General features: G+C 42.5%; 1 protein-coding gene across 2 annotated transcripts in view; it reads left to right on the forward strand.

Annotated features, from left to right (window-relative positions):
* Positions 1–16,301, forward strand: part of PTPRC (protein tyrosine phosphatase receptor type C) — a 494,588-nt gene extending 478,287 nt beyond the window's left edge. For both annotated transcript variants that reach the window (XM_063940133.1, XM_063940134.1), the window contains exons 27-33: positions 5,220–5,310; positions 7,910–8,040; positions 9,245–9,379; positions 12,114–12,239; positions 12,479–12,654; positions 13,292–13,427; positions 13,943–16,301. In XM_063940133.1, coding sequence (XP_063796203.1) covers positions 5,220–5,310; positions 7,910–8,040; positions 9,245–9,379; positions 12,114–12,239; positions 12,479–12,654; positions 13,292–13,427; positions 13,943–14,191 — 1,044 coding nt within the window. In that variant the 3' untranslated portion in view covers positions 14,192–16,301. The remainder of the gene's footprint in view (positions 1–5,219; positions 5,311–7,909; positions 8,041–9,244; positions 9,380–12,113; positions 12,240–12,478; positions 12,655–13,291; positions 13,428–13,942) is intronic.
* Positions 16,302–26,286: the final 9,985 nt, after the last annotated feature.

Consider the following 26,286-nt stretch of genomic DNA (forward strand, 5'->3'; position numbering starts at 1 on the left):
CTCGACACCACTGTTTATATGCAGTAGTTTTCATTTTCCTTCAGTTCCAGACTGTCAGGCTCCGGAGCCGTACCTCCGGCGGGTGCTCCCGCAGGTTACCGTCCCGCTGGTTGGCGCGGCTGCGGTGGCAGGGAGCTGCTGGTGGCGGGTTCTCCTGGACGGATGTGCGGCTGCCAGGGGCCGAGGGTCTGGAGAGCCGGGCGCTGCGGTGGGGATCGCTGCGCTAAGGTCCTCTAGTGGTGACACAGTATAGTGTGTCAGAGACAGAAGCTGGCTAAAGCTGTGTGCTAACAGCTAAGTATGCCTCCTGTGCTGGGGGCAGCCATGTTGGAGACCAGATTATTACCAATGAAGTTCCCAATCTGTGTCCAGCAAATCCTGCGTGTTCTCCCCTTACAAAAGGGGGCTGGCTCAGAGGGAGAGTGCCAGTGCTTCAAGTTACCTCCTTATGAAAGGTTCTCAAGCTCCGTGCTCCCAGGTTACTTCTGGTTCCCTGGTCCTGGTTGCTCTCATCTATCGGTTACCTAAACGCTGCTGTACTCCTGCTGTCTAAGTCTGTTGCCACTCGTGGAAGCGCTCACGGGGTCCCATGTCGTAGAGGAGCTCCAGGTGCTAACGGCGGTTCCCGCAGACTTCTTCATTTCTTCAAAGTCCAAGTTTTCAGCCTCGTCTTTCAATCACAAACCACAGTCTTCATTTCTTCAAAGTCCAAGATCTTCAGCCTCATCTTTCAATCACAAACCACGTCTTCATTTCTTCAAAGTCCAAGTACTCCAGCCTCGTCTTTTAATGATAAAACACAGTCTTCAGTTCTTCTTTACCGGAGTACTTCAGCTTCACCCTTCAAGTAATTTGACCATAGACTCTAATTCTTCCAGTTTCTCCTATTTCTCCAATATTCGTGTGCAACCTGATTATTCATTAAAACTACAGCTATCTTCCTATGAAGTCCTCCTTTTCTTTACGCCCTCCGGCTTCCACCCCATGAGGAGGAATTACATTCAGCCACCTCATTAACTCTGCTCACAGGTAGCTGTCCCTTCAGCCAAAACTCGTTTGTCGGAACCCCAACTTACGCCAAGCGTGACAGTAAGCACTGGCCCAGTGGATCTGGCAAGTGAGCAGGCTACCGGGGGCGATGCCTCTGTGGATGTTCTGTCTTGTCTAAATAAACAGGAGGCCATGCAGGCACAAAATGTACAGTTCATGCAGAATATGTTCACTCGTTTGGAATCTCTTCCCGCACCCATTTCCACATCTCGGTTCCAGCTTCCAATCCACCAGCACCTAATCCTCTAGTGTCGATTCCAGTTCCTCGTTTACAACTACCGCCACCCAGTACATTTGACGATAGTCCAAAGCAATGCAGAGGGTTCCTCAATCAATGCGAGATCCAGTTTGAGCTTCAGTCAGCTAACTTTCCGTCTGATCGGACCAAAATCGCATACATCATTTCACTTCTGACCGGACCAGCTCTGGATTGGGCTTCACCCTTATGGGAGAGAACTGATCCCATACTCTCGAATTACCCTGAATTTGTGGCAACTTTTCATAAAATCTTTGATGAGCCAGGCCGGACCACCTCTGCTGCTTTGGAGATTCTGCGTCTGCATCAGGGAAAACATTCCGTTGCCCAGTACGTGATCCAATTCCATACTCTGTCTTCTGAAGTGGGCTGGAATGAAGAGGCTCTCATTGCCGCCTTTTGGAACGGTCTCTCCGACAAAATTAAAGATGACCTGGTCACTCAGGATGTGCCAGTTAAGCTCGATCAGCTTATTTCTTTATGTAACAAGATTGATCTGAGATACAAGTAGCGCTATCTTGAGAGAACAAGGTTCGAGCGACCCAAACCTCGGGCCTGTCCCACTCCCAAACCATCCTCAATGTCTACTGAAGAACCCATGAAGGTCAACCGCTCTCGTCTCACCAATGAGGAACGTCAAAGACGCAGACAGGGCAACCTCTGCATGTTTTGTGGGGCAGCCGACCACTTCGTTAAGTCTTATATTCAACAACCGGGAAACTCCCGCTCCTAGCTTACGCAGGAGAGGTTAAGCTAGGAGCATTCCCCAACCAATTTACCAGGAAGGAATCACTGTTGGCTGTATGTCTGGAACTTCCCTCTGCCTCCCTTCATGTTGCAGCGCTTTTGGATTCTGGGGCTGCAGAAAGTTTCATTACTTCCGACCTTAGTCCGACAGTCTGACTATATCACCGCGGTTGACGGAAGTTAAATCCCTGAAGGGATCATCACCCACTGTACAGTTCCTCTGAAGGTGAAAGTTGGTATTCTCCATTCTGAAGTTATCCCTTTCCTGGTAATTCCCAAAGCTTCTCAAAAAATAATCCTAGGATACCCGTGGTTACAGGAGCACAACCCCCGCTTGGATTGGCAAACTATGGATGTGCTCGTTTGGGGGGAGTCGTGTTCTCAAAGCTGTTTATCCACCGTCAAACCACTCCTCGCCCTACACTCCGCTGATCTCCAAGATGCCTATCAGCCCTTTCTGGAAGTCTTCAGTAAGCAAGGGGTGGATACCTTGCCTCCCCACCAAAGTTGGGACTGCCCTATTGACTTACTGCCTAATAAAACACATCCCAGAGGCCGAACGTATCCTTTATCTCTCCCGGAAACCCAAGCGATGTCTGAGTATATACAGGAGAATTTGGCCAAAGGGTTCCTTCGCCCTTCATCTTCTCCAGCCGGGGAAGGATTTTTTTTTGTTAAGAAGAAGGACTGGGGCCAACAGCCTTGCATCGACTATCGGGGCCTCAACGAAGTTACAGTTAAGAACAGATACCCCTTGCCCTTGATTCTGACCTATTTGACCGAGTAATGGGGGCTACCATTTTCACCAAATTGGACCTGCGTGGAGCTTATAACCTTATGCGCATTCGTACAGGAGACGAGTGGAAGACTGCGTTCAATACTCGCGACGGGCATTACGAATATCTGGTGATGCCCTTTGGCTTATGCAATGCTCCAGCAGTCTTCCAGAATTATGTCAATTAATTATTCCAAGATCTCCTCTATAAGTGGCTGGTTGTGTATCTGGACGATATTCTAATATTTTCCAAAGATCTGAAAGTCCATCAGGAACAGGTCAGAGAAGTATTGAGACGTCTAAGGGAAAATCGACTCTTTTGTAAACTGGAGAAGTGCACGTTTGAGGTTCCCTCCATCCCTTTCTTAGGTTACATCATTTCCGGGAGGGAATTACAGATGGATCCTGCCAAAGTCCAAGCAATCAGAGATTGGACCTTTCCTACCACTCTTAAGGGAATCCAGCGTTTTTTAGGCTTCGACAATTTCTATAGGAAGTTTATTAAAGATTATTCCTCCATCATTACCCCGATTACAGCACTAACAAGAAAAGGGTCTAATTCTGCAGCTTGGCCACCTGAGGCACTAAAAGCCTTTTCGTTTCTAAAAGAGGCTTTCATGTCTGCTCCTATCCTTCATGTAAAAATAAGGAGTAGTACTGCGATGTTATTAAGTGTCAGTTAGCAGCTCCTATTAAGTAAATAATTATAATAAATGTTTGTTGGGAGCGCTTTAAACTAATAAGTGATAATATGTAGATGTAGTAAATGTAAAAGAATTTATTCAATGCAATACCTGTAAAAAATAATGAATTAGTAAAAATGTTTAGAGCTCCTTTTGGAGTGCTTTATAGTTGATAACAGTCCGTACGGGTGAGACAACCCGTGCAAACCATCAAGGGAACCAGCCGGCCAGCAAGGAGAAGATCATCAGCAAAAGGTTAGTTATAGCTAGGGACAGAGAGAGAGAGCACTGTTCTAAGTAATAACCTTTGCGGCCCCAGCCGCCGGCAATTAACGGAACCCACCGATGTCTCACCCGTACAGACTGTTTTCAACTATAAAGCACTCCAAAAGGAGCTCTAAACATTTTTACTAATTCATTATTTTTTACAGGTATTGCATTGAATAAATTCTTTCACATTTACTACATCTACATATTACCACTTATTAGTTTAAAGCGCTCCCAACAAACATTTATTATAATGCTTCTATCCTTCGGCAACCAGATCTCAGTCGTCCTTTTCAGGTGGAGGTGGATGCTTCTTCAGTAGGAGTGGGGGCCGTCTTATCCCAGTACTTCGAGGATCAGAAAGCTCATCCTTGTGCTTATTTTTCCCGAAGATTCTCTCTGGCAGATCAAAACTACGCCATTGGGGATTAAGAATTGTTTGCCATAAAACTTGCTTTTGAAGAGTGGAGGTACTTGCTAGAAGGAGCTCAGCACCCAATCTCAGTAACCACGGATCACAAAAATCTTTTATATCTTGAGACCGCCCGATGTTTAAACCCACGGCAAGCCAGGTGGGCACTGTTCTTATCCCATTTTTCTTTCAAGCTCAGTTATCATCCAGGGTCTCTTAATCGGAAAGCAGATGCGCTCTCTCTTTCATTGAGTTCAGATGAGTCCACAGATCTTCCGGACAGACAATTCATCCTAGATCCTGCCTCCTTTCATACTACTTCGCTTCCTCCACCGGGAAAAACCTTTGTTGCACCAGAACTCCGAAAAAGACTGCTCACGTGGGCTCATACTTCACCGTGTATGGGACATGCAGGTAGCCTCAAGACTCTTAAGTTCATCCAACGCTCCTATTGGTAGCCTCATCTAAAGACGATTTTCCTATGACTCTTCATGTCTTCTTCTCAGTATGATTGGCTGGACTATGGTCTATTTGCTGAATTTGCTCACAATAATCTCTACCATTCCGCTACCATTTTCTTCTATTTCTCTAATATTCGTGTACAACCTGATTATTCATTAAAACTACAGTTATCTTCCTACGAAGTCCTACTTTTCTTTACGCCCTCCGGCAAACGTTAACACTTAGTTTGTCTTCCACCCCATGAGGAGGATTTACATTCAGCCAACTCATTAACTCTCCTCACAGGTAGCTGTCCCTTCAGCCAAAACTCGGTTGTCGGAACCCCAACTTACGCTGAGCGTGACACAGACTGCATAGCTTAGAGATATCAGTGCCCCCAGCAAGTGTTCACCTACTGTAGGTTGTATATTCTGAAAGTGAAAAAGTTCATTGTAATGATTACTCATCTTGTAATGATATTTGTACTTACTTATCAATATTTTTTACTGTCTAGTGTTAAATAATGTTATCTTAATAAATAGTACAAAAGAATAACAATGATGATACATGGGAAAATTAAATTTTCAGCGATTGCCATCGTATAAAAACTGGAGACCGCAAGGCAGAGGGAACCATCAAGACAATAAAGATAAGAACCGCAATTCCTCAGTTATTCCATGTAAGTGACCCAATAAATCTTGTGGGTTGTCTGTGTAAATGGTATATAGGACATATCACTTTCAATATATGTTCCCATATGGACTTAGTGGCTTGATGGGAAGGGATGTTCATTAGTGGCTTGATGGGAATGGCTTAGGGGAAAGAAGTATAATTTTCTTTTTGCATAGGTTTGCCAGTTAATAACCCATTAAGGTTTTTTTTTATCGGAGGTCATAGGAAGGTGCTGGGCTCCAAGGGGCTATTCAGGTTAGTTAGCAAACAAAAAAGTAAGCAATTGGGCAAAACCATGTTGCACTGCAGGTGAAGAAGTGGTAACATGTGCAGAGAGATTTAGATTAGCATGAGTTGCATAATCGGCCTCCCCGGACCACCCACTGGGGGGGGTGCGGCCTCTGAGAGACCTGTCTATCTTTCCATGGATTGAGACCACCATCCGATTTTCGTGAGCCTTCAGGCAAGTATGGTGTTTAATAAGAGCATATCTGTTCCCTAATATCGGACAATACTACAGCAATAAAGCTCTCCCAAGTGTAGTAACATATTGTTTGTAAGATTCAGCTGCTGTGTGTAGTGTGTCCACCTCTGAATCAGGCCTACAGTGTCAAAGGCCTTGCTGGCATCCAAACAAAGAAGCACGTTATACCCCTTTTACACCGCCGCAATAAGATGGGTTTTTGACTGGTGAACCTGGGTCTCGGCTCAGTGTAAAAGAGTCCCAAAAAAATAACCTGGTCCAGTGACCTGGAACCCAAACCAGATAGCGACCATGAAGGACCCACGTAATGACACAGTCTAAACGGGTGACCTGGGTCCCATTACAAGGCTATGGAGAGCCAGTTCACCGGTGCATGGAGATGATGTCATCTCCAAGCGCCGGCAGAAAGAAGCCCTGGACATAACTCTAGTCCAGCATGTGGAGTAAATGAGTTTCAAGCTGCTGAGGCTTTAAACCCATGTTTGGTGACCCAGTCTGGAACCAGGTTTTTAAAAGGGGTATTAGAGGTCTGGGAAGTCAACGAAGAATAGCCACTGCTGAGCACAGACTACTATCCCAATGAATCCCAGTTGATGAGTAGCGAGTAACTGTACAAGAATAGACTGCAAATGAATAGCCATCATTTTAGCAGGAAGCTTACAATTGAGATTTAAGAGAGTAATAAGGCGATATGAGGAAGTGAGCACAAACTTTTCTCGATTTCAAAATTGATAAAAATGGGGGTAAGGGGGATGAGAGCTAATCAGTACTAATGAAAATAGTACATTTTATGGTGCAACCAATGGTGCAACCAATGGTTACGTCTAAAGACTCACCAAGGCGGGTGGCTCAGTCCTTGCTCATTTAGACACATGCTTGCACAGCATTTACTAGAATTAGCATAAAGTCGCAGATGCTATTCTGGCAAAGATGCTACAGCGGTCCCAGCAGCGTGTGAAGAGCCCTGAGAAAGGGGGACATACTGAAGAGATGTTTGCGCTACAAAATAAAAAAAAAAGCATAATGCAGAAAAACAAATGTCTTTAAAAAGCTGGCAAACAGGTAATGTTATATAATATAATACAGGAGATTCAATAAGGTAATGTAAAGCTAAAATAATAGGTTAAAACATACTCTGTGAAATTAAAACCTTACACTGCAACAACACAACAACATAATAATAATAATAATAATAATAATAATAATAATAATAATAATATTAACAATAATCCAAACTTAAATTGTTCTATGGTAAGACACATATGCTGTTGCATAAAATAGGACACACTCCTCCTAACCTGACCTCTTGAATAGGTCCAAGAGGCGTGTGGGTTTTTTTTTTTTAGAGGGGGGGGTGGGGGTTCACTTCTATTGAACACTTCAATTCTTCATGTAAATGTTAGAATAGATACACCCAAATTACCACATCTTGAACTTGTTTATGAGTATTAGAGGCTGCGTCATATGCCAATCACAAACAACAACTGGTGAAAGCATCTGCTATAGATGAAAGAAACCTATCATGCCGTATCCTTTTCTATGACCAAGAAGGGATAATAATGACAGTTACAAAATAAATCAGATACAAAATGTTTTTGTATTAATTCTAATATTTTTCATATAAGAGTAGGCAGTTTGTGGGTAAGGACTCTTGTAGGGGTTAATCATTCATGAAAGAGATGAGAAATTGAGACAATTAGACCTGGCTTATTGATATTAATTACGGATTAATATCCGACTCCTATGTGTTGAACTCTGTTTGTGACCATACTTGAAGATGTAACATACTGTACTTACATATATTAACTTGGGAAAAGTAGTCATCCTGCAATAATGTTAAACATATGCACTGTGGTCTACTGTATAATATATAGGCACTGCTCATAGTCATAATAAATAACCCACAATCCAATGTACTAGGACAAATACCTTTTGTTTGAGGGTACATGGAGGCTTTTTCCCCACAGAAAAAAACAATAATGATTTAGGCTTTGTATATGGGAATCTTGTACTTAATTAGATTAATCAAAAACAGTGTTATACATATGGTTGACGGCACACTGACTGTGTACCTATAATTAGGCTCTTCAGTGAAATGTACTTTTCTTTTTTATTAATCCAGATGAATTTAACAGAGTTCACATTAGGGTGGAAGATGACGCAGAAAATAACCATGTGGAGGATTCTGAGCACTCTTCCGATGAGGATAGTGAAAGTGAAGATACTATCTACATCAATGCATCATACATAACAGTATGTTCATTTCCACTTATAGGAACAGTGTGTAAAATAATGATGTATATGACTGTCTCATCAAACAGATCTTTATTATTTATTTCACTAGAGCTTAACTGATTACTGATATTTTGGAGTGATTAGTATGGGATGGAATTCACCACTATTGGTCATATTGATCAATTAGTTTAACAATCTGTAATCCAGGCTGGAAGAGCAGGAATATGCAAATAATCTTGTAAAAGATCTGATTAGTTTATTGGTGAATAGTTTGACAATTGAGTCAGTGTTGGACTGGGGCATGAAGGGCCCACCGGGGAAATGCACTAGTAGCGGCCCAAGCTTAGAGGCTTGGCTAACCAGTAGTGCATGTTCTGGGCCCCTTGTTAAATATATATATATATCAATAACTCTGTAGAAAGTACACCATAGTCCTGTGCAATATAATGTAACATATGGATAATGTGTAATTCAAGTGCAAAATCTGATGCCTAGAGAAGGGGGTGGGCCCCCCAGGCAGGGGGCCCCCCCAGTGGTTTCCCCTGTCCCCCTGTGGGCCAGTCCGACCCTGAATTGAGTTGTAACGTTGTGCAGTATCCACTAAATAAACTTTCTTCTGTTTGTATGTTTGCATGTCTTGGATTCACATTCTAATGTCCTGTATGGGAGTTGTAGCTGACGTTCAGATTGTCGTCACTAGAATGATGCCATGGTCTGAATGTCAACATTCACAATGCCAAAATGAATGGGAATTTGACATGTCAAATGTCAACATTGCCAGACTGTTGATAGTCAGGATGTCCACCATGCAGCTTTCCATAGCGGTCTTAACTAATACTAACCTAAAATTAACTCTAACACAAGCTATAGCCTAGCCTAACCTAAACCTAAATCTAAACTCGACATTATAACATGGCAACATAGTGAATGTTACGGTCAGATGCCGGCTGTTGGGATTCCGGTGTCGGTCTCCTGATCCTGTTGGGATTCTGGCGTAAGCATTCTGACGGGTGTCAGGATTCCAACATCAGTATTCCAACTGGCGGGATCCCGACAGCCAGCATCTTAACCGTATCCATAACATTGTACTTCATATTAATTTGCTACGTAAAATATGAGTTTTAGAAGGCATAAACCAGTTTCCTAGAAATACAACCATTTTTGAATTATGCCCGAACTGTGAGATAAATGACTTCTAATTTATGTATTATTATCATTTCAGGGATACTGGGGTAAACCGGAAATCATTGCAGCCCAGTCACCTCTTAAACACACACTTCCTGAGTTCTGGAAAATGATATTTCAGAAGAAAGTAAAGGCAGTTGTTATGCTGTCTACACCTGAACAGGAGAACAGCGTGAGCATTTATAGATTTCTTTTTTTATATAGCTGTTCAATAATTGATTTAGATACATTCATGTGGTTTTTTTTTATGTTGTTACAAGTTTTGTATCAAATAATTGGCAAGTTTGTTTCCAACCACTTCTATAAAAGTTATAATCTTCTCCTTCTTCTTTTATAAGGCTTCACATTGCTCAGCAGCCATGTATAATGCAGAGAAGTGTATAAATATCAGTATTTAACCAAGAAAAGCTAAACAAATTAAAATATAGACATACTGGCAACATAAAAACACATAATAACCAAAAATCAAGAGCACAACCAAACAATTGATGAGACATAGTAAAAGGTGACAAGAATATATGGGAGGAGAAGATAAGATGGGGTAGGGAAGAAAGAAAAATAATAATATTAAAAGGTGAGAGGCTGAGACAAAAGAGAGTGATGGAGTTACAGTGAAAGTGTAGGGAATGTGTGCCATTAGAGGAGGCATTCACAGATGGACAGGTAAGCTTTAATGAACAGATAAGATTTTAAGGAGCATTTGTAGCATTGGATGCTGGATAGGACATGAGAGTGAGTTCCATAATAGAGGAGTAGCAAGGGAGATGGAGGCATTAGATCAAAACAGTTATCAGTGTTAGAATGGGAGAGCACTACTGCACATTCTCCAATATGGCTTCTCCAGGGATGCTTCATTCCCTTACCAAGATGACCACCAGACGTAAGACTGGACATCCGTGGTGCCATCTAGTTACTGTGTACAGTAACGTTATGGGAGACGGACATCCCCTCTTTGGTTCCAAGAGACCTGCTGCTTTACCCGATGTTACTGCTGTTCCAGCATCCTGTATCCAGAAGACAGTCACTGGTTGGTGAGCTGTCACAACACCGATCCACTACAAGCTTAATGTCTCAAACAGTATAACAATGAGTAAGTCTGTACCTTCACTTCTCAATAAATCATACTACTGGTGATTTGGTTCAATTCTGCTGGTGTACATTACTCCAAACCACCACTGTACACACATGCTTCCAACAAATAGTGGGAAAATGAGGCGGCTGTCATTGGCAGCAATCACAGGATGGAGTTTAGATGAATATGCGGTTGCAGGTGTAAGGAGGGGGAAGCTAAGGACTTAGTAGGTGAGGGTGATAGATTTCAGTTGGGTTTTATACATGATAAGGAGCCAGTGTCAAGATTGGAAGATATTGCTGTGGATTTATTGATATACGACAAACCAGAAATATGATTTTTTTGTACTGAAATGTGATCGTAGTGTTTTGTATGGTATATGAATGGTACCTGCTAGATGAATGTTGTATGCTGTTCCCCATCTGTCCATCTCTGTGCACAGTGGCGTAACTAGAAATTTTTCTCCCCCAAGCCAAAACATTCTCTGGCGCCCCCTCCTCCCATAAAAGCCACTAGTAAAGTGATGAATATGTGTGCGTTGCAACAAGGGGGCATGGTCTTGCTGAAATGGGTGTGGCTTTCCTTAAAGGGATGTGGCATTGCAGGAAAAGACTACCTTATACCCTAGTTTTGCACGCCCAGACGTTGGCCACCACACGAAAGAAAATAATCCTGATTCATGCCCCTTACATTATTTGTCATTTTTCCTCTTTATAGTAATGCCCAATATACATTATGCCACATACTGTAATGGCTCTTAGACATTATGCCACACACAATAATGCCCATTACACAATATGCCACATACCGTAATTCCACTAATACATTGTGCCACACACCGTAATGCCTGTGACACATTATGCCACACATCACAACACCTGTTATACATTATGCCACACACTGCAATGCACAAGACATTATAGCACATACAATGCCTGTGATACAGTACACCACACACTGTCATACCTGTGAAAGCATGCCACACACCGCAATGCCCGTTATACATTATGCCACACACTGCAATGTCCCTGAGACATCATACAGCATACCACAATGCCTGTAGTATAGTATACGACACACCACAATGTCTGTGACACATTATGACACACACCGCATTGTCCGTGATACATTATGCCACACACCGCAACGTCCGTGATACATTATGCCACACACCGCAATGCCCATTACACAAAGTAATTCTTGTAATTACTTTTAAATTACCTGCTCGTTGCCAGGGGTTTCATGCTCTTGGTTCCATGCATGGTACCAGGGGTTTTCATGCTCAGTGTGTCATGCTCGTTGCCAGGGGTTTCATGTGCTAAGTGTTATGCTTGTTGCCAGGGGTATCATGGCGTATCTGTCAAATGAAGTGCCAGTTCATGAGCCAATCAGAGATCTCAGACCGGCAGCTGCGGCTCCTGATTGGCTGCCGGTCCGCGAGCTCTGATTGGCTCATGAACCGTCACTTAATTTGACAGATACGCCACTGCCGCCGCCAGGAGGGACACAGGAGAGATGCGCGCTGTGCCCTCCGGCTCCTTCCCGGATTCAGTCTCACACACAGCTGCAGCAATCAGTGGCGGCCCTGCGCCTCCAAGCCTCCGCAGTGGCTGTGGGGACTGTAGTTACGCCACTGTCTGTGCATTACCATGGCACATGACAAATTATGATAATAATAATAATAATAATAATAATGATGATAAAATACACATGTTGACAATCTTGTGCATTAAAAGCTTTGAATGTGTACAGTAGCAGTAGTGTTTCTTGCCACAATGTAATTGTAATGAGGCACTAATGTATGACTCTAGGGACTATATTTGTGTTTCTACAGGAAGTTTCCTGTGCTCTATATTGGAAAGAGAAAAGCCAAACATATGATGATCTTGAGGTAGAGCTTACCAATGAGAAATCATGTGGCAGCTATACTGAGCGTTGTTTTGCGATCAGATGTAGCAAGGTAAGATACATTAATCTACTTTTCTATTGCATTACTTACTAAAATAGCCCATATTTTGAAGACTTTGCTGATTAACAAAGCACTAATGCTGAGGTGATATGATTGGCAGGCATTAACTTCAATTGTTATACTGATCCTGTTACAGATCTAGAAGTCTTCCATTCCCATTTACCTGAATATTACATACAGTTACATGTAACCATTATTAATAATACTCCACATTTCTTCTATGCTTTTAGAGGAAAGATGTAAGAAAGGTCTCTCAGTTCCATTATGGACAGTGGGAGGATGATTTGTCCAATAAGACCAAAGAGTTGCTGGAGATGATTGAGAAGCTGAGAAAGGACATTCCACCCAAAGGAATGAATGAACAAAACAGACATGACAAATCAGTCCCTCTTCTTGTTCACTGCAGGTAATACTAGATCCAGATCAAAGGTAAAGAATTTGCTTTAGCTCCCTCCCCCCTTTCCTCACACACACACACTCACTGCCACCACAGCCTCACCCAAATGCTGCTCCATAGCCGTACACACATTTACTGCTCAGCCATTAGCTGGGGACACAGGTCCGTGCTTACACCCTTCACACTGGATGACAGCCCTGTCTGCCAGTGTCCTCAGTATAAGAGTGTTCTTTGCCTGCAAAACTAGCATTTCATTTCTGGGATGAGACATTGTCATAGGTGACAGAATGCTGAAGAGCTTTTACATATTCTCACCCTGAAAAACAAAACCTTTATATTATAACAAGCACATTGTTGAGTTTATCCTGAGCATTATGAGCCCCCATCATGAATGCTCCCATCAGGAGTTCACAAATCGTTGTGCTTCATTGCTGGATAACCAACTCAGAAGTTCCATGTTACACAACGTTTGCACAGATAATAACATGTCCATCTTCATATTTGTTAGTCTGAGGTAATGCAAACCACATCAAGTTATCTAAACACATAATACAGATGTTGCCAGATTTTAAGATTTGGAAAACACTGTGTAGAAAAGAACAGATTACAGTAAATTGGTAATATTTTTATTTGCTGCTTTCCCCAGTGATGGATCTCAGCTGACAGGGACATTCTGTGCTCTGTGGAATCTTGTAGAAAGTGCCCATACTGAAGGAGTCATGGATGTCTTTCAAACTGTGAAACACCTACGTAGACAACGCTCAGGGATGATATCTTCTTGTGTAAGTACATTAAGTACAAACAGTGATTTAAAGAATGGGGAACAAATAATCAGTTGATTATAGAAGTTCCAACATTGTTTTTTTTAACATGTAACATGTATTTATATAGCAGTAACATAGTCCTCAGTGCTTACACAATGTAATCTGATTGCACCATATACTTTTCTTACAAAATTGTTATGTGATGCTGCAGTTAGTAGATAACATTAATGGAAATGATTCATTTGGCGTTGCAGTTAGTAGATCACATTAATGGGAATGATTTGAAGGATTTCTCTGATTGCCATCTTTGTGGAGCCATCACACCACAATCCATAGATGTCATTTTTTACTAATGTCGGTTCTACAGTTATGTCATGGTTAAATTAGATTGGCATGATAGTAGTCAAGCATTAGATAAGTACAGTAAATCTAAAAGGTATTTGACTGATAGTTGCATTCCTGGTGGTATATACATACCTGAAGTCATGTTAAATGCTACAGTATATGCAAGTGTTTTTTTCTTTCTCTTTTAGGAGCAGTATCAATTCTTATATGACACCCTAGCCAGCACTGTGCCTGCTCAGAATGGTCAGGTGAAGTCATCTAGTCATCAAGAAGACAAACTGGAGATACAGAACGAATTGGAGAACAACATTCCAGAAGAAAAGAAGGAGGCAGTCAACATACCGATTTCTGCAGAGGATTACTCATCTAAATCTGAGATGGATGAAACAGTCTCTAATGGACCCAGTGCTGAAGTGACACTGAGAATAGATGAATGATAACCACAATAGCTATGATACAGAGAATAGGGGTCATGTTTTATTCTTCAGATCCTTTTGGTCAACCATGAAGCTATCTCATGAGGAAAGCTGGTTCCTTATCTTATACTGTATGTAGAAGCAAATGTAAAGTGTATATTTTGTGTACATTATTTGCAGTGAAAAAGTCATGTGTATAGCTGCACAAATTTAACAACATTGAATAGCATCATTGTGCATTGATAGTCTACTTCTGCTCTAACAGCTATGCAACTGCCACAGCTTATCCTGATGTGTCATAGAGCATGATTGTTTGTTTACAATTCATTGGTGTTTCAGTTATCATATACAGGTTGAGTATCCCATATCCAAATATTCCGAAATACGGAATATTCCGAAATACGGACTTTTTTGAGTGAGAGTGAGATAGTGAAACCTTTGTTTTTTGATGGCTCAATGTACACAAACTTTGTTTAATACACAAAGTTATTAAAAATATTGTATTAAATTACCTTCAGGCTGTGTGTATAAGGTGTATATGAAACATAAATGAATTGTGTGAATGTAGACACACTTTGTTTAATGCACAAAGTTATAAAAAATATTGTCTAAAATGACCTTCAGGCTGTGTGTATAAGGTGTATATGTAACATAAATGCATTCTGTGCTTAGATTTAGGTCCCATCACCATGATATCTCATTATGGTATGCAATTATTCCAAAATACGGAAAAATCCCATATCCAAAATACCTCTGGTCCCAAGCATTTTGGATAAGGGAGACTCAACCTGTAATAGTCTTACGTCCAAGCAGCAAAAAGTCTAAACATTGCAGGCTGCAGTGACTGGTTACTGTATATTGCTCATGATCTTATGTTTCTACCCAGGGTCGGACTGGCCCACAGGGGTACAGGGGAACCACCAGTGGGCCCCACTGCTTGTGGCCCCATCCCCTCCTCTAGGCATCAGGATCCAGACTGTGCACTTGAGTTATACATTAGGCATATGTTACTATATACTGCACAGGACTATGGTGTATTTTGTACAGTGCATTGCTGTTATTAATCCGGTACATTATCATTCATGCACTAGCAGTATTTACTATATACATTTATCAAGGGTTCCAGTATATGCACTCGCGCCAAGCCTCCTAAGCATGGGCCCCTATCACTGCATTTCCCTGGTGGTCCTTTCATGCCCCAGTCCGACACTGTTTCTAACCCAGATGCTTCTGTTTCCTTTTATCATTTTTAAATTGTTAAGCTCACTCAGTGAGTTCAGTAGGGAACTGCAGATATGTCCAGCATGCATTCTTAGAGGATAATGTAAAAGACTTATTGCCTGTGGTGATAATTACCAATACAAAATCTCTATATTTATAAAAATTGGGTTTCAGGTCTTGAAATTTACTAAATTAGCTCTCAGTAGCTTGTTGCAGCTTTTGCCCAATTGGGCAAAATAGAAAAAAAAAACATCTAAAAAGAGCTATATTCATTTTGTCCAATCTATATATTCATCTTAGGGACAATCACTCCAAAGCAGATAAGGCAATAGATTTAGGCAAATGGGGCTAGTCTTTATCATATATCTGCCTTTTTGCATGTGAGTGTATGTACATTGAAAGGTTCATTTTTATGGTGTAAAGATAAGTATATGGTATGGTGATTAGAAAATTAAAAACTTAAAAGTCCTGCAGGTGACAATATGTTGATGATGCACAACATTATACAACATTTCTAGAAAATGTAGCTAGATGTACATTGGAGGATATGAACTATGGATCTATTAATGCTTATGGGTGTCCAAGAAATTAGCAAGGGATAGCACCTGCCCCCCTTCTACCTGCTCCTCCCACCACCACTCTTGGGCTGATTTATGAAACACAATTGGTTTAGCTATTCATCTGGTTAAAGTAAACATTAGCTAATCCTTCACTTCAGCTATTTTATTTTGTATTAAAGCCAATGCTGAAGTTTAAACAAAGTACATTTTGGAGAGATGGGGTATATAATTTTCTGTTCAGATATGGTGCAAGAACTGGTATAATCCATGTGAACACCCATATTAACGTATTCACATTATGCTTATGCTTAAATATATGCAACCATTAAAAGCTCCATTTTTTAAATATATATGTTGACTACTTTGTCAAAGAGTTGAGTTCTGTTCATTCCGCTATACTAAGATAGAGTATAAGTGATTGCGTATGATCTTGATCTGAAGCAGGGAATATGAGAGTGGCAACAAGCAAGCAGGTTGACTTATCCTTAAGCAGGTACAACATACAAAGGCTCATTTATGACTGCAAACTTACAAAACAAAAACCTTTTTGCGACCTTAAACATCTATCTTTGCTCAGATGTGCCCGATTTTTAGGGTAAACACATGGACTTGTAGAAGGTGGCTGTGTCTGTGAAGAGTGCAAATATTTGATCATACAATGCATGGAGTTATGCAGCTTTCAGGGATCATTGTGAATATATATTAGATCAGGGGCTCTCAAACTGTGTGCCACAGCACCCTGGGGTGCCTTGGGACACTTGCAGGGGTGCCTTGCATTGGTGGTCCAGCAACAAGTCAAATTATTTCTGGTCAACGTAATATGGCACAACCAGTGCTGGTGGCTGCCAATCATAAAATATGTGGACAAACAGAAGCAAATCTTGTCCCTCACCATACAATTGAAACTAAAAATTACATATAAACACAATTTATGCAATTTAATATTTCTTTCTAAGTTTCTCAATAAGAAACTTTTAGCCTAGGGGATGCCGTGAAATTTTTTTGATACTCTAGGGCACCGTGATTCAAAAAAGTTTAGGAAGCACTATATTAGATACACAGACAATAACATAATTCAGCTGTTTATGGGAAATGTACATGCTATTATAGGTTGGAGTAGACGCTTTGCTACAGAATGTACAGCCTTTTCTTCCCACACAATGGTTATTCCACCACCTCTTAGTTGCTGGAGATTGTGTCTCATCCTAAAGTTCCAAATGGATCCCAGCTCCAAATGGATCCCGAGCGCTGGGATCCCAACTACATCCCCCATGGGATGCAATTTGTTCATTCCAGTGACTCTAACAGAGAAAGGGAATTTTATGCACACTGTAGCAAAAGTAATAAAACCAGGCAAATACACAAAAGTGACGCATCTAATGGAGACCATTTGTCCCATTACTTATGAATCATTTAAGACATAAATGTTGAACCAAGCAGTATTTTGGAAGTAACAGTTGACTAGTTTTAGTTAATGGAGGAGATTTTCCAAAGTGTTAATGTTTAGCTCCTTACACCATGTGGTATTCAGGTCATAAAGATAAGCACACATTGACTTTCTGGATGCAGTTCCAAGGTCCAGAAAGTGGACATACACCTGGAAATGTAAAAGGCAGATACCAATTTCTCTCTCTCTCTCTCTCTCTCTCTCTCTCTTTCTCTCTCTCATACACACACACACATACACACACACACACACACACACACACACACACACACACACACGCACACGCACACACAATCTCTCTTCTGCAAAGGAACTTTGCATTTTTTTGCAGTCAAAAATGAGCCTTACTGGGTACAGATTTACACATAATAATAATAATAATAATAATAATAATAATAATATTGTTCATTTAACTGTTTGTACCTGGAGAAATTATCATGGTATTTTTGCTCTACAAACTGATCTTGTTATTCATATGTTTTTATTTTTGTATTTAAGAAAGCTATACTTTGTAATAAATGAAAAGTCTAAATATTTTTTCTGATGAACAGCGATAAGATAATTACTCTAGTAACAGATTTGTAACTATTTAAAGTGGGTTTATAAAATTTTCACGATGAAGGAATTGTTTTGAATAAATCTAATTCTGTATTATTTTTCCAGTAGTTTTATTTTTCAGAAATAGTCCTCATTCACAAACTCACTGTCCTTCAAAGCAGGACTGAAATTAACTCTGCAACATATTGTTATGTTTGACTTAAGGCATACCTTATTGGGACCTATCCAGATTTTCTAATAAAACACATTTTTTTTTACATTAAAACATGATACAGTATATTTGCTTCTTTGTGATATGCAATGTACAGCACTGGACTGGTGGTTAATGATCAGCCTGGATATGAAAATATTTCATTATATAGTTGACACTATGATCACAGGGACTAAAGTGAAAGTAGTGCTCCCCCACAAGGAGGGCAGAGGATGGGCAGTGAACAAGGACAAACTTGGGTTACCTACAGTAGTTCATAGGTAAAATTTGTGCTGTATGGATTGGCCCCAGTGCAATATTCTCTAAAGAGCAATACAAACCTTTCAAGCATTCAGTCTGTCAAGACCAAAAAGGAAGCCCAGCAGTTCATTAGGATGTTGGTGTTTATCAGAATATTTACTCACAAACTAGAGCGCAATAAAAAGTATATAAAGGTATCTTTGGTTCCTATGAATTAATGTGTCGTACCCTAACTCACAGTATTGTAAATGAAAAAATACACATAAAGGTATCTTTGTGCCGCAGGAGGAATGGGTGGTTGTACCCCAACTCACAGTTAGAATCACTAGATCAAGCACATAAAGGTTTCTTTCCACATCTCAGGAGTCACAGGAATACATTAAAAAAGTATAATAAAATCACGACTCCATACAATTGATGTTACATGGTCATAGATAAAAAAATATAAAAAAAAATACAAATGCAAAATTTACAGTGTGCAAGACATAATTCAACCAAGGGAGAAGGCCAAGGGTAGATGGCAAAAACCTGATAATATGATGTCCGGACACTCCTAGGTATCAGGATCCCCTTGGTCCAAACTCCCTCTGGTGGTATGTGTGTCACAAGTTGCTCCGCTGTGCTGCCAATGCATTCCAGTCTGACTAGGGGGACATTCAGAGTTGATCGCACGCTGCAACTTTTTGCAGCCCATGCGATCAACTAGATGCCGCATATGGGGGAGAGTATTTTTGCTTACTTACCCTGTGCAATGAATCCAGCGTTGATGGTCCCGGAATTGATTTCAAACATCCGCCCTTCAAACGCCTAGACACGCCTGCGTTCGCCGCACCACTCCCAGAAAACGGTCATTTCATGCCCCGGAATGCCTTCCTCCTGTCAATCTTCTTGTGGTCGCCGCTGCGACCGCTTTCTTTGCTAGCGGCATCACTGCCTGTCGTCAGCTGTCGCCGGGCAACGACGTGCCTGCGCAATGCAGCCGCAGCACATGCGCAGTTCCGACACAATAACATGGCTGTGACGAAGTGCAGCATGCGATCAGGTCAGAATGACCCCCTAGATCTTTCTCAAGACCTGCAGAAAGGGGTGCCGAAAGGTACTATTTATACCAAACACAGTGAGTAAAGCCGTAAGTGATGTCACTTTCCTTAATACACATTGAATGTGTAATCGATACCATTAATATACATAAACGGCCAAATTCATATCCTTGGTGAGATACTACCCGAATAGTGGTATCCATCTATTTCGATATATACATAATGTGTGGCGAAAATAATTAAATATGGTGAAAATAAACATTAATTGCTCTACCGGATCCAGAAGTGCACTTGCGTTTCACATGCGTTCCAGCCTGGAAGCATAAAGAATCCGAACGGGACATTAGTCGATATGACCGGAACTGGAAACTCCCTTGCATATCACGTGCGTTCCACAGGGATGGCCTGAAAAAAATCATTAATGAATTGGACGGAAATGCCGCTGGAAGTGTGCATGCGTTTCAGTATGAGTTCCAACAAACTGGAAGTGGCCGCAATACATGACGCCATTAGATGATGTACCGTCTATATGCGTGTCATCAGCGGAACTATGCATTCCAGACTTACAGAACTTTAAACTGTAACATATACTGTAGAATCCATAAACTGTTACAATAATATAGATTACATTATTTTCTCAATAATTGTAACCATAACAAAAGAACTGATTTTGATATGACGTGATAAAGTTTTTAATATTTACCTGTTTGTCATTGATAACGATACTGTCTATTTAATTTCTGGTGTCGTCTCTAATGCTCTTACACCCTTGACATGAGCCACATCTATAGAATCCTATTTACAAATTCATTACTTAATCCATGACTTACTTTATAGCTGTATTTTGTCTATTCCGGCCTTCATTTTTGGCCATTGTTTTGTTATCAGATCTGCCGCAGGAGGTGCAAGTTTACACCATTAGAAGAAGCCAGCAAATAAAAAAAAATGATGCTTCTAACAGCATAACACCCTCCCTACTGATTTATGTAAGCAGCTACAGGTCAGTAGAATGCTACTGCCCATTCTGACACCTGGGATTGTGGACAGGGCTGTGCAACAAGGACATGGCCTCACAACAAGGGCATGGCATCAAAACAAGGTGATGCCTTGGAGATGCAGAGGGTGACAGGAAAGAGAGGGTAATGGGGAAATAATAGTGATGCAGGGGAGAGGAAGAGGGTTAGGCAGTGGGTGACAGGAAGAGATAGTAGGAGACAAAGAGGCAGTGGGTGACAGGGAGAAGCAGAGGATAACAGGAGAGGGTGACAGTGAGATGCAGTGTTTGATGCCAGGGAATGGATGACAGGAATAGGAAGTAGGTGATGCCAGGGGGAGGCAGTGGGTGACATAGAGGGTGACAGGGAGAGTGTGATAAGAGAGAAGTAATGGGTAGAGATAGTGGGTGGCAGAGAAGCAGTGGATGACAGGAACAGGTGACTGGGAAAGGCAATGGGTGACATGGTGAAGCAGAGGGTGACAGGGAAAGGGTGATGATTGGGAGAGGCATAGGTTGACAGGAGAGAGAGGGTGATGGGGAGATGGTGATGCAGGGAAGAGGCAGAGAATGAGACTGGGTAATGGGGAGGTATAGTGGTAGACGAACAGCCAGTGGGTGAGAGGGAGAGGCAGTGGGTGATGGTAGTGGCAGTGGGTGGCAGGTAGAGGCAGTAGGTGACAAGGAGAGGCAGGGGTGACAGGGAAAGGCAGTGGGTGACTGATGAGGCAGTATATGACAGCTGTGAGGTGGCTACAGACAGAGACATAAGTTTACTTAATGTTGGGTCTGGAGTAGGACCATCTTTTCCATCGGTCTTGAGGGTATAATTCAAAAGCTGGGACTCTCCTCTTTCAGTGGACATTGGCAGCTTGTCTCTACTATGCCCCAGCCGGTCCCTTCTCCAGCTCCACATGCCTTGGATACAGTTTTATATTTTTGTTAGTACATTGCTCGAGCTCCTGAACCCCACTTCCCAAGACCCTAGTACCTCCTGAAAGGTGATAAAATCTAGTTTTTAGCCCATTGAAATCCACTCACAGGAACCGGAGATATCTGTCTTCAAGCAAGCTGCCCTCCCACTGGAAAATGAATATTAATCCCACTCCACTATCCACCACTCCCCTGAATATTAAACACCCCCTACCACCCTGGAAGTCATGTACCTGGACCCCTAGATTGAGCCTAATGCTCTCCTTTTACAGTTAGGTGTTATTTCTCCCACCCAATCTCACTAACCCCCCCCTCCCCCATTCATGCAGTAAAGGAGTAATTAGAAGATATTACCGCTCTATGTTCTGCATGCTGAGAGCAAGATAGAACGCCCCCTACCAGCCAACACAGGACATCACAGCCACAACTGGAAGATGTGTAGGGGCCCCAGTGCATTGCTTTGCCTAGAGGCCTACACTGCTGTTAAGACGTCCCTGATCTGGGTGCTGGGCCCGCAACAGACCAGAATGACTGGCTTGGAAGGCTCAGTGTAGGAGAAGCCAGGGCACAGGAATGGCAGGCTCCCCTTCTCCACTTTGCTGAAATCAGATTGTGACATCACCCAGGCAGCACCACCTCCCCCTAAGCACAGACAGTCTCATCTACACAAGAATCAGAGAGGAGGAGCCAGGGAGAGATGAGGGGAGCCCTCCATGCCCTGACTCTACCTCCTCCCCTGGCCGAACCAAGGGGGTCATTCAGACCAGCTCGCCGCTGTGCAGTGCTTTTGTACTTATGTGGGGGAAAGGGTATGCGCATGGGGGTGCTTGGTGCGCACAGGCACCCCCTAATGTCCAGCATCCCGAACGTCATGCCTGCAATCCGACCATCGTTATGTGCTGCTGTTGTAGCAATACTACTACAGCAGCACACGGACAGCAATGATCGGATCACCTGCTGTGCATCGCTGCCTGGGCTGTTACATCCCCTCCCGCTGCGCTGGTCAGACTCAGACTGTGGGTGGGTGGCTGGCCGCACAGCCCATTTGCCGTCATGCTCCGACGTCATGCTCTGACGTCACACCGCAAAGCCTCCCTCTCTTCCTTCCCGCCCACCCTGCGCTTTCTTCCCGCCATAGGTGTGCGCAGCACATTTTATTAGGGGGTGCACGATTGGAGTGGCATGTCTAGCACCGCGTGCCGAGCGTGCCTAGTACTGCCTAATGGGCATGTTTAGCACCACCTCCTGGGCTTCAGTAATATAGAGATAGTCAATGAAAGGCTGCTGCACTCACAGTTCTTGTAATTTGTATGCAGGTTATATACTGGTCCACCTCATTTTAACAAGACACTCCAATCCATATACAAGTCAAAGTTTCATTTTATTACATAAAATTTTGTCAGGCCATACATAATTTTATGTAATAAAAGAAAACGTTGACCTGTATATGGATTGGAATGTCCTGCTAAAATCAAGTGGACCATTATATAATCTGCATACAGATTACAAGACCTGTGAGTGCCGCAGTCTTTCACAGACACACATTATTTATATATATATATATAGAGAGAGAGAGAGAGAGAGAGAAAGAGAGAGAGAGATGAGCGGGTTCGGTTCTCAGAGAACCGAACCCTACCAGACTTCACCAGCCCGAATCTGAGTCAGGCTCGGGTTTTCCCACCTGACTCAGAAACCAGAACAAGGCAAAACGTCATAATCCCGCTGTCGGATTCTCGCTGCGCGTCCCTGCCATTTTCACACCGGCATTGGAGAGTGTAGAGAGAGGACATGTATCCATCCTCAGTGTCCGTGTCTTGTGCTGCATCTATCCAGTCACAGTGGTTGTGTCCTCTGCTGTCATATGTCCAGTGCTGCTGTATAAATCCCTTACAGTGCTGCTGTGTTGTGTTGCATCAGTTCAGTGGCGGTGTATTGTGCTGCATCAATCCAGTCACAGTGGTGGTGTTCTCTGCTGCCATATGTCCAGTGCTGCTGTATAAATCCAGTCCAGTGGTGCTGTGTTGTGCTGCATCAGTCCAGTGGTGGTGTGTTGTGCTGCATCAGTCCAGTCACAGTGGTGGTGTCCTCTGCTGCCATATGTCCAGTGCTGCTTTATAAGTCCAGTCCAGAGGTGCTGTGTTGTGCTGCATCAGTCCAGTGGTGGTGTATTGTGCTGCATCAGTCCAGTCACAGTGGTGGTGTCCTCTGCTGCCGTATGTCCAGTGCTGCTGTATAAGTCCAGTCCATTGCAGTGGTGCTGTGTTGTCCTGCATCGGTCCAGTGGTGGTGTCCCTGTACTGCCATATATGTCCAGTGGTACTGCCGTATATGTCCAGTTATCCTGCCGTATATGTCCATTGATACTACCGTATATGTCCAGCGGTACTGCCGTATAAATTCAGTGATCCTGCCGTATAATTCCAGTGATCCTGACGTATAATTCCAGTGATCCCGCCCTATAATTACAGTGATCCTGCCGTATAAGTCTAGTGATCCTGCCGTATATGTCCATTGATACTGCTGTATATGTCTATTGATACTGCCGTATTTGTCCATTGATACTGCCGTATATGTCCTGCGGTACTGTCGTATATGTCCAGCGGAACTGCCGTTTAAATCCAGTGATCCTGCTGTATAATTCGAGTGATCCTGCCGTATAATTCCAGTGATCCTGCCATATAAGTACAGTGATCCTGACGTATATATGTCCATTGATACTCCCATATATGTCCAGCGGTACTGCCGTATAAATCCAGTGATCCTGCCGTATAAGTCCAGTGGTCCTGCCGTATAATTCCAGTGATCCTACCATAAAATTCCAGTGGTACTGGCATATAAATCCAGTGATACTGCCGTATAATTACAGTGGTACTGGCGTATAAGTCCAGTGATCCTGCCGTATATGTCCATTGATACTGTTATATATATGTCCAGTGGTACTGCTGTATAAATAAAGTGATCCAGCCGTATAATTTCTGTAATCCTGCTGTATAATAACAGTGATCCCGCCGTATAATTCCAGTGATCCTGCCGTATAAGTCCAGTGATCCTGCCGTATAAATCCAGTGATCCTGCCTTATATGTCCATTGATACTGCCGTATATGTCCAGCGGTACTGCCGTATAAATCCAGTGATCCTGCCGTATAACTCCAGTGATCCTGCCGTATAATTCCAGTGATCCTGCCATATAAGTCCAGTGATCCTGCCTTATATGTCCATTGATACTGCCGTATATGTCCAGCGGTACTGCCGTATAAATCCAGTGATCCTGCCGTATAATTCCAGTGATCCGGCCGTATAATTACAGTGATCCTGCTATATAACTCCAGTGATCCTGCCATATAATTACAGTGGTGCTGGCGTATAAGTCCAGTCCAGTGATACTTCCGTATATGTCCAGTGATATTGCCGTATATGTCCATTGATATTGCCGTATATGTCCAGCAGTACTGCCATATATGTTCAGTGATACTGCCATATAGGTCCAGTGGTACTGGCGTATAAGTCCAGTGATCCTGCCGTATAAGTCCAGTGATTCTGCCATAAAATTTCAGTGATCCTGCCGTATAAATCCAGTGATCCTGCCGTATAATTCCAGTGATCCTGCCGTATGATTACAGTGATCCTGCTATATAACTCCAGTGATGCTGCCGTATAATTACAGTGGTGCTGGCGTATAAGTCCAGTCCAGTGATACTTCCGTATATGTCCAGTGATATTGCCATATATGTCCATTGATATTGCCGTATATGTCCAGCGGTACTGCCATATATGTCCAGTGATACTGCCATATAGGTCCAGTGGTACTGGCGTATAAGTCCAGTGATCCTGCCGTATAAGTCCCGTGATCCTGCCAAATAATTTCAGTGATACTGCCGTATAATTCCAGTGGTACTGGCGTATAAGTCCAGTGATCCTGCTGTATAATTACAGTGGTACTGGCGTATAAGTCCAGTCCAGTGATACTGCCGTATATGTCCAGCAGTACTGCCGTATATGTCCAGCGGTACCGCCGTATAAATCCAGTGATTCTGTCGTATAAGTACAGTGGTACTGGCGTTTAAGTACAGTGATCCTGCTATATAATTCCAGTGATACTGCCGTGTAAGTCCAGTGATCCTTCCGTAAAAATCCAGTGATCCTGCCGTATAATTCCAGTGGTACTGGCGTATAAGTCCAGTGATCCTGCCGTATAATTACAGTGGTACTGGCGTATAAGTCCAGTCCAGTGATACTGCCGCATATGTCCAGTGGTATTGCCGTTTAAGTCCAGTAGTACTGCCGTATAAGTCCAGTGATCCTGTCGTATAATTCCAGTGATCCTGCCGTATAATTACAGTGGTACTGGTGTATAAATTCAGTGATCCTGCCGTATAATTCCATATAAATCAATATAATTCCGTATAAGTCCAGTCCAGTGGTGCTGCCATATAAGTTCAGTGGTGCTGTCCTGTGCTGTATATTATTTACTCCAAATAAAGGGGTTATTAGTATTTAATCCAAACATTTTCACAGGGTTAGCCCTGTGTGGTGTAGAGGTACGCTCTCCTGTACCGCATATTTTTATATAACTCCAGAAAAATTATGGAGAACGAAAATTTGGAAGATAAAATAGGGAAAGATCAAGAACCACTCCCTCCTAGTGGTGAAGCTGCTGCCACTAGTCATGACATAGGCAATGAAATGCCATCAACATCGTCTGCCAAGGCCGATGATCAATGTGATACTAGAGGGCATGTAAAATCCCAAAAGCCAAAGTTCAGTAAAAAGACCCCAAAAAAGATATTTAAATGGTCTGAGGAGAAACCAGGGACGTGCAGTCAGGGGAGGCAGGGGAGGCAGTGCCTCCCCTGTCATTAATGATTAAATTAAAACAAAGTAGATACTTATGACTAGTGATGTGTACCGGAA

This window comes from Pseudophryne corroboree, chromosome 9, assembly GCF_028390025.1.
Source record: "Pseudophryne corroboree isolate aPseCor3 chromosome 9, aPseCor3.hap2, whole genome shotgun sequence".
NCBI classification, from domain to species: Eukaryota; Metazoa; Chordata; class Amphibia; order Anura; family Myobatrachidae; genus Pseudophryne; species Pseudophryne corroboree.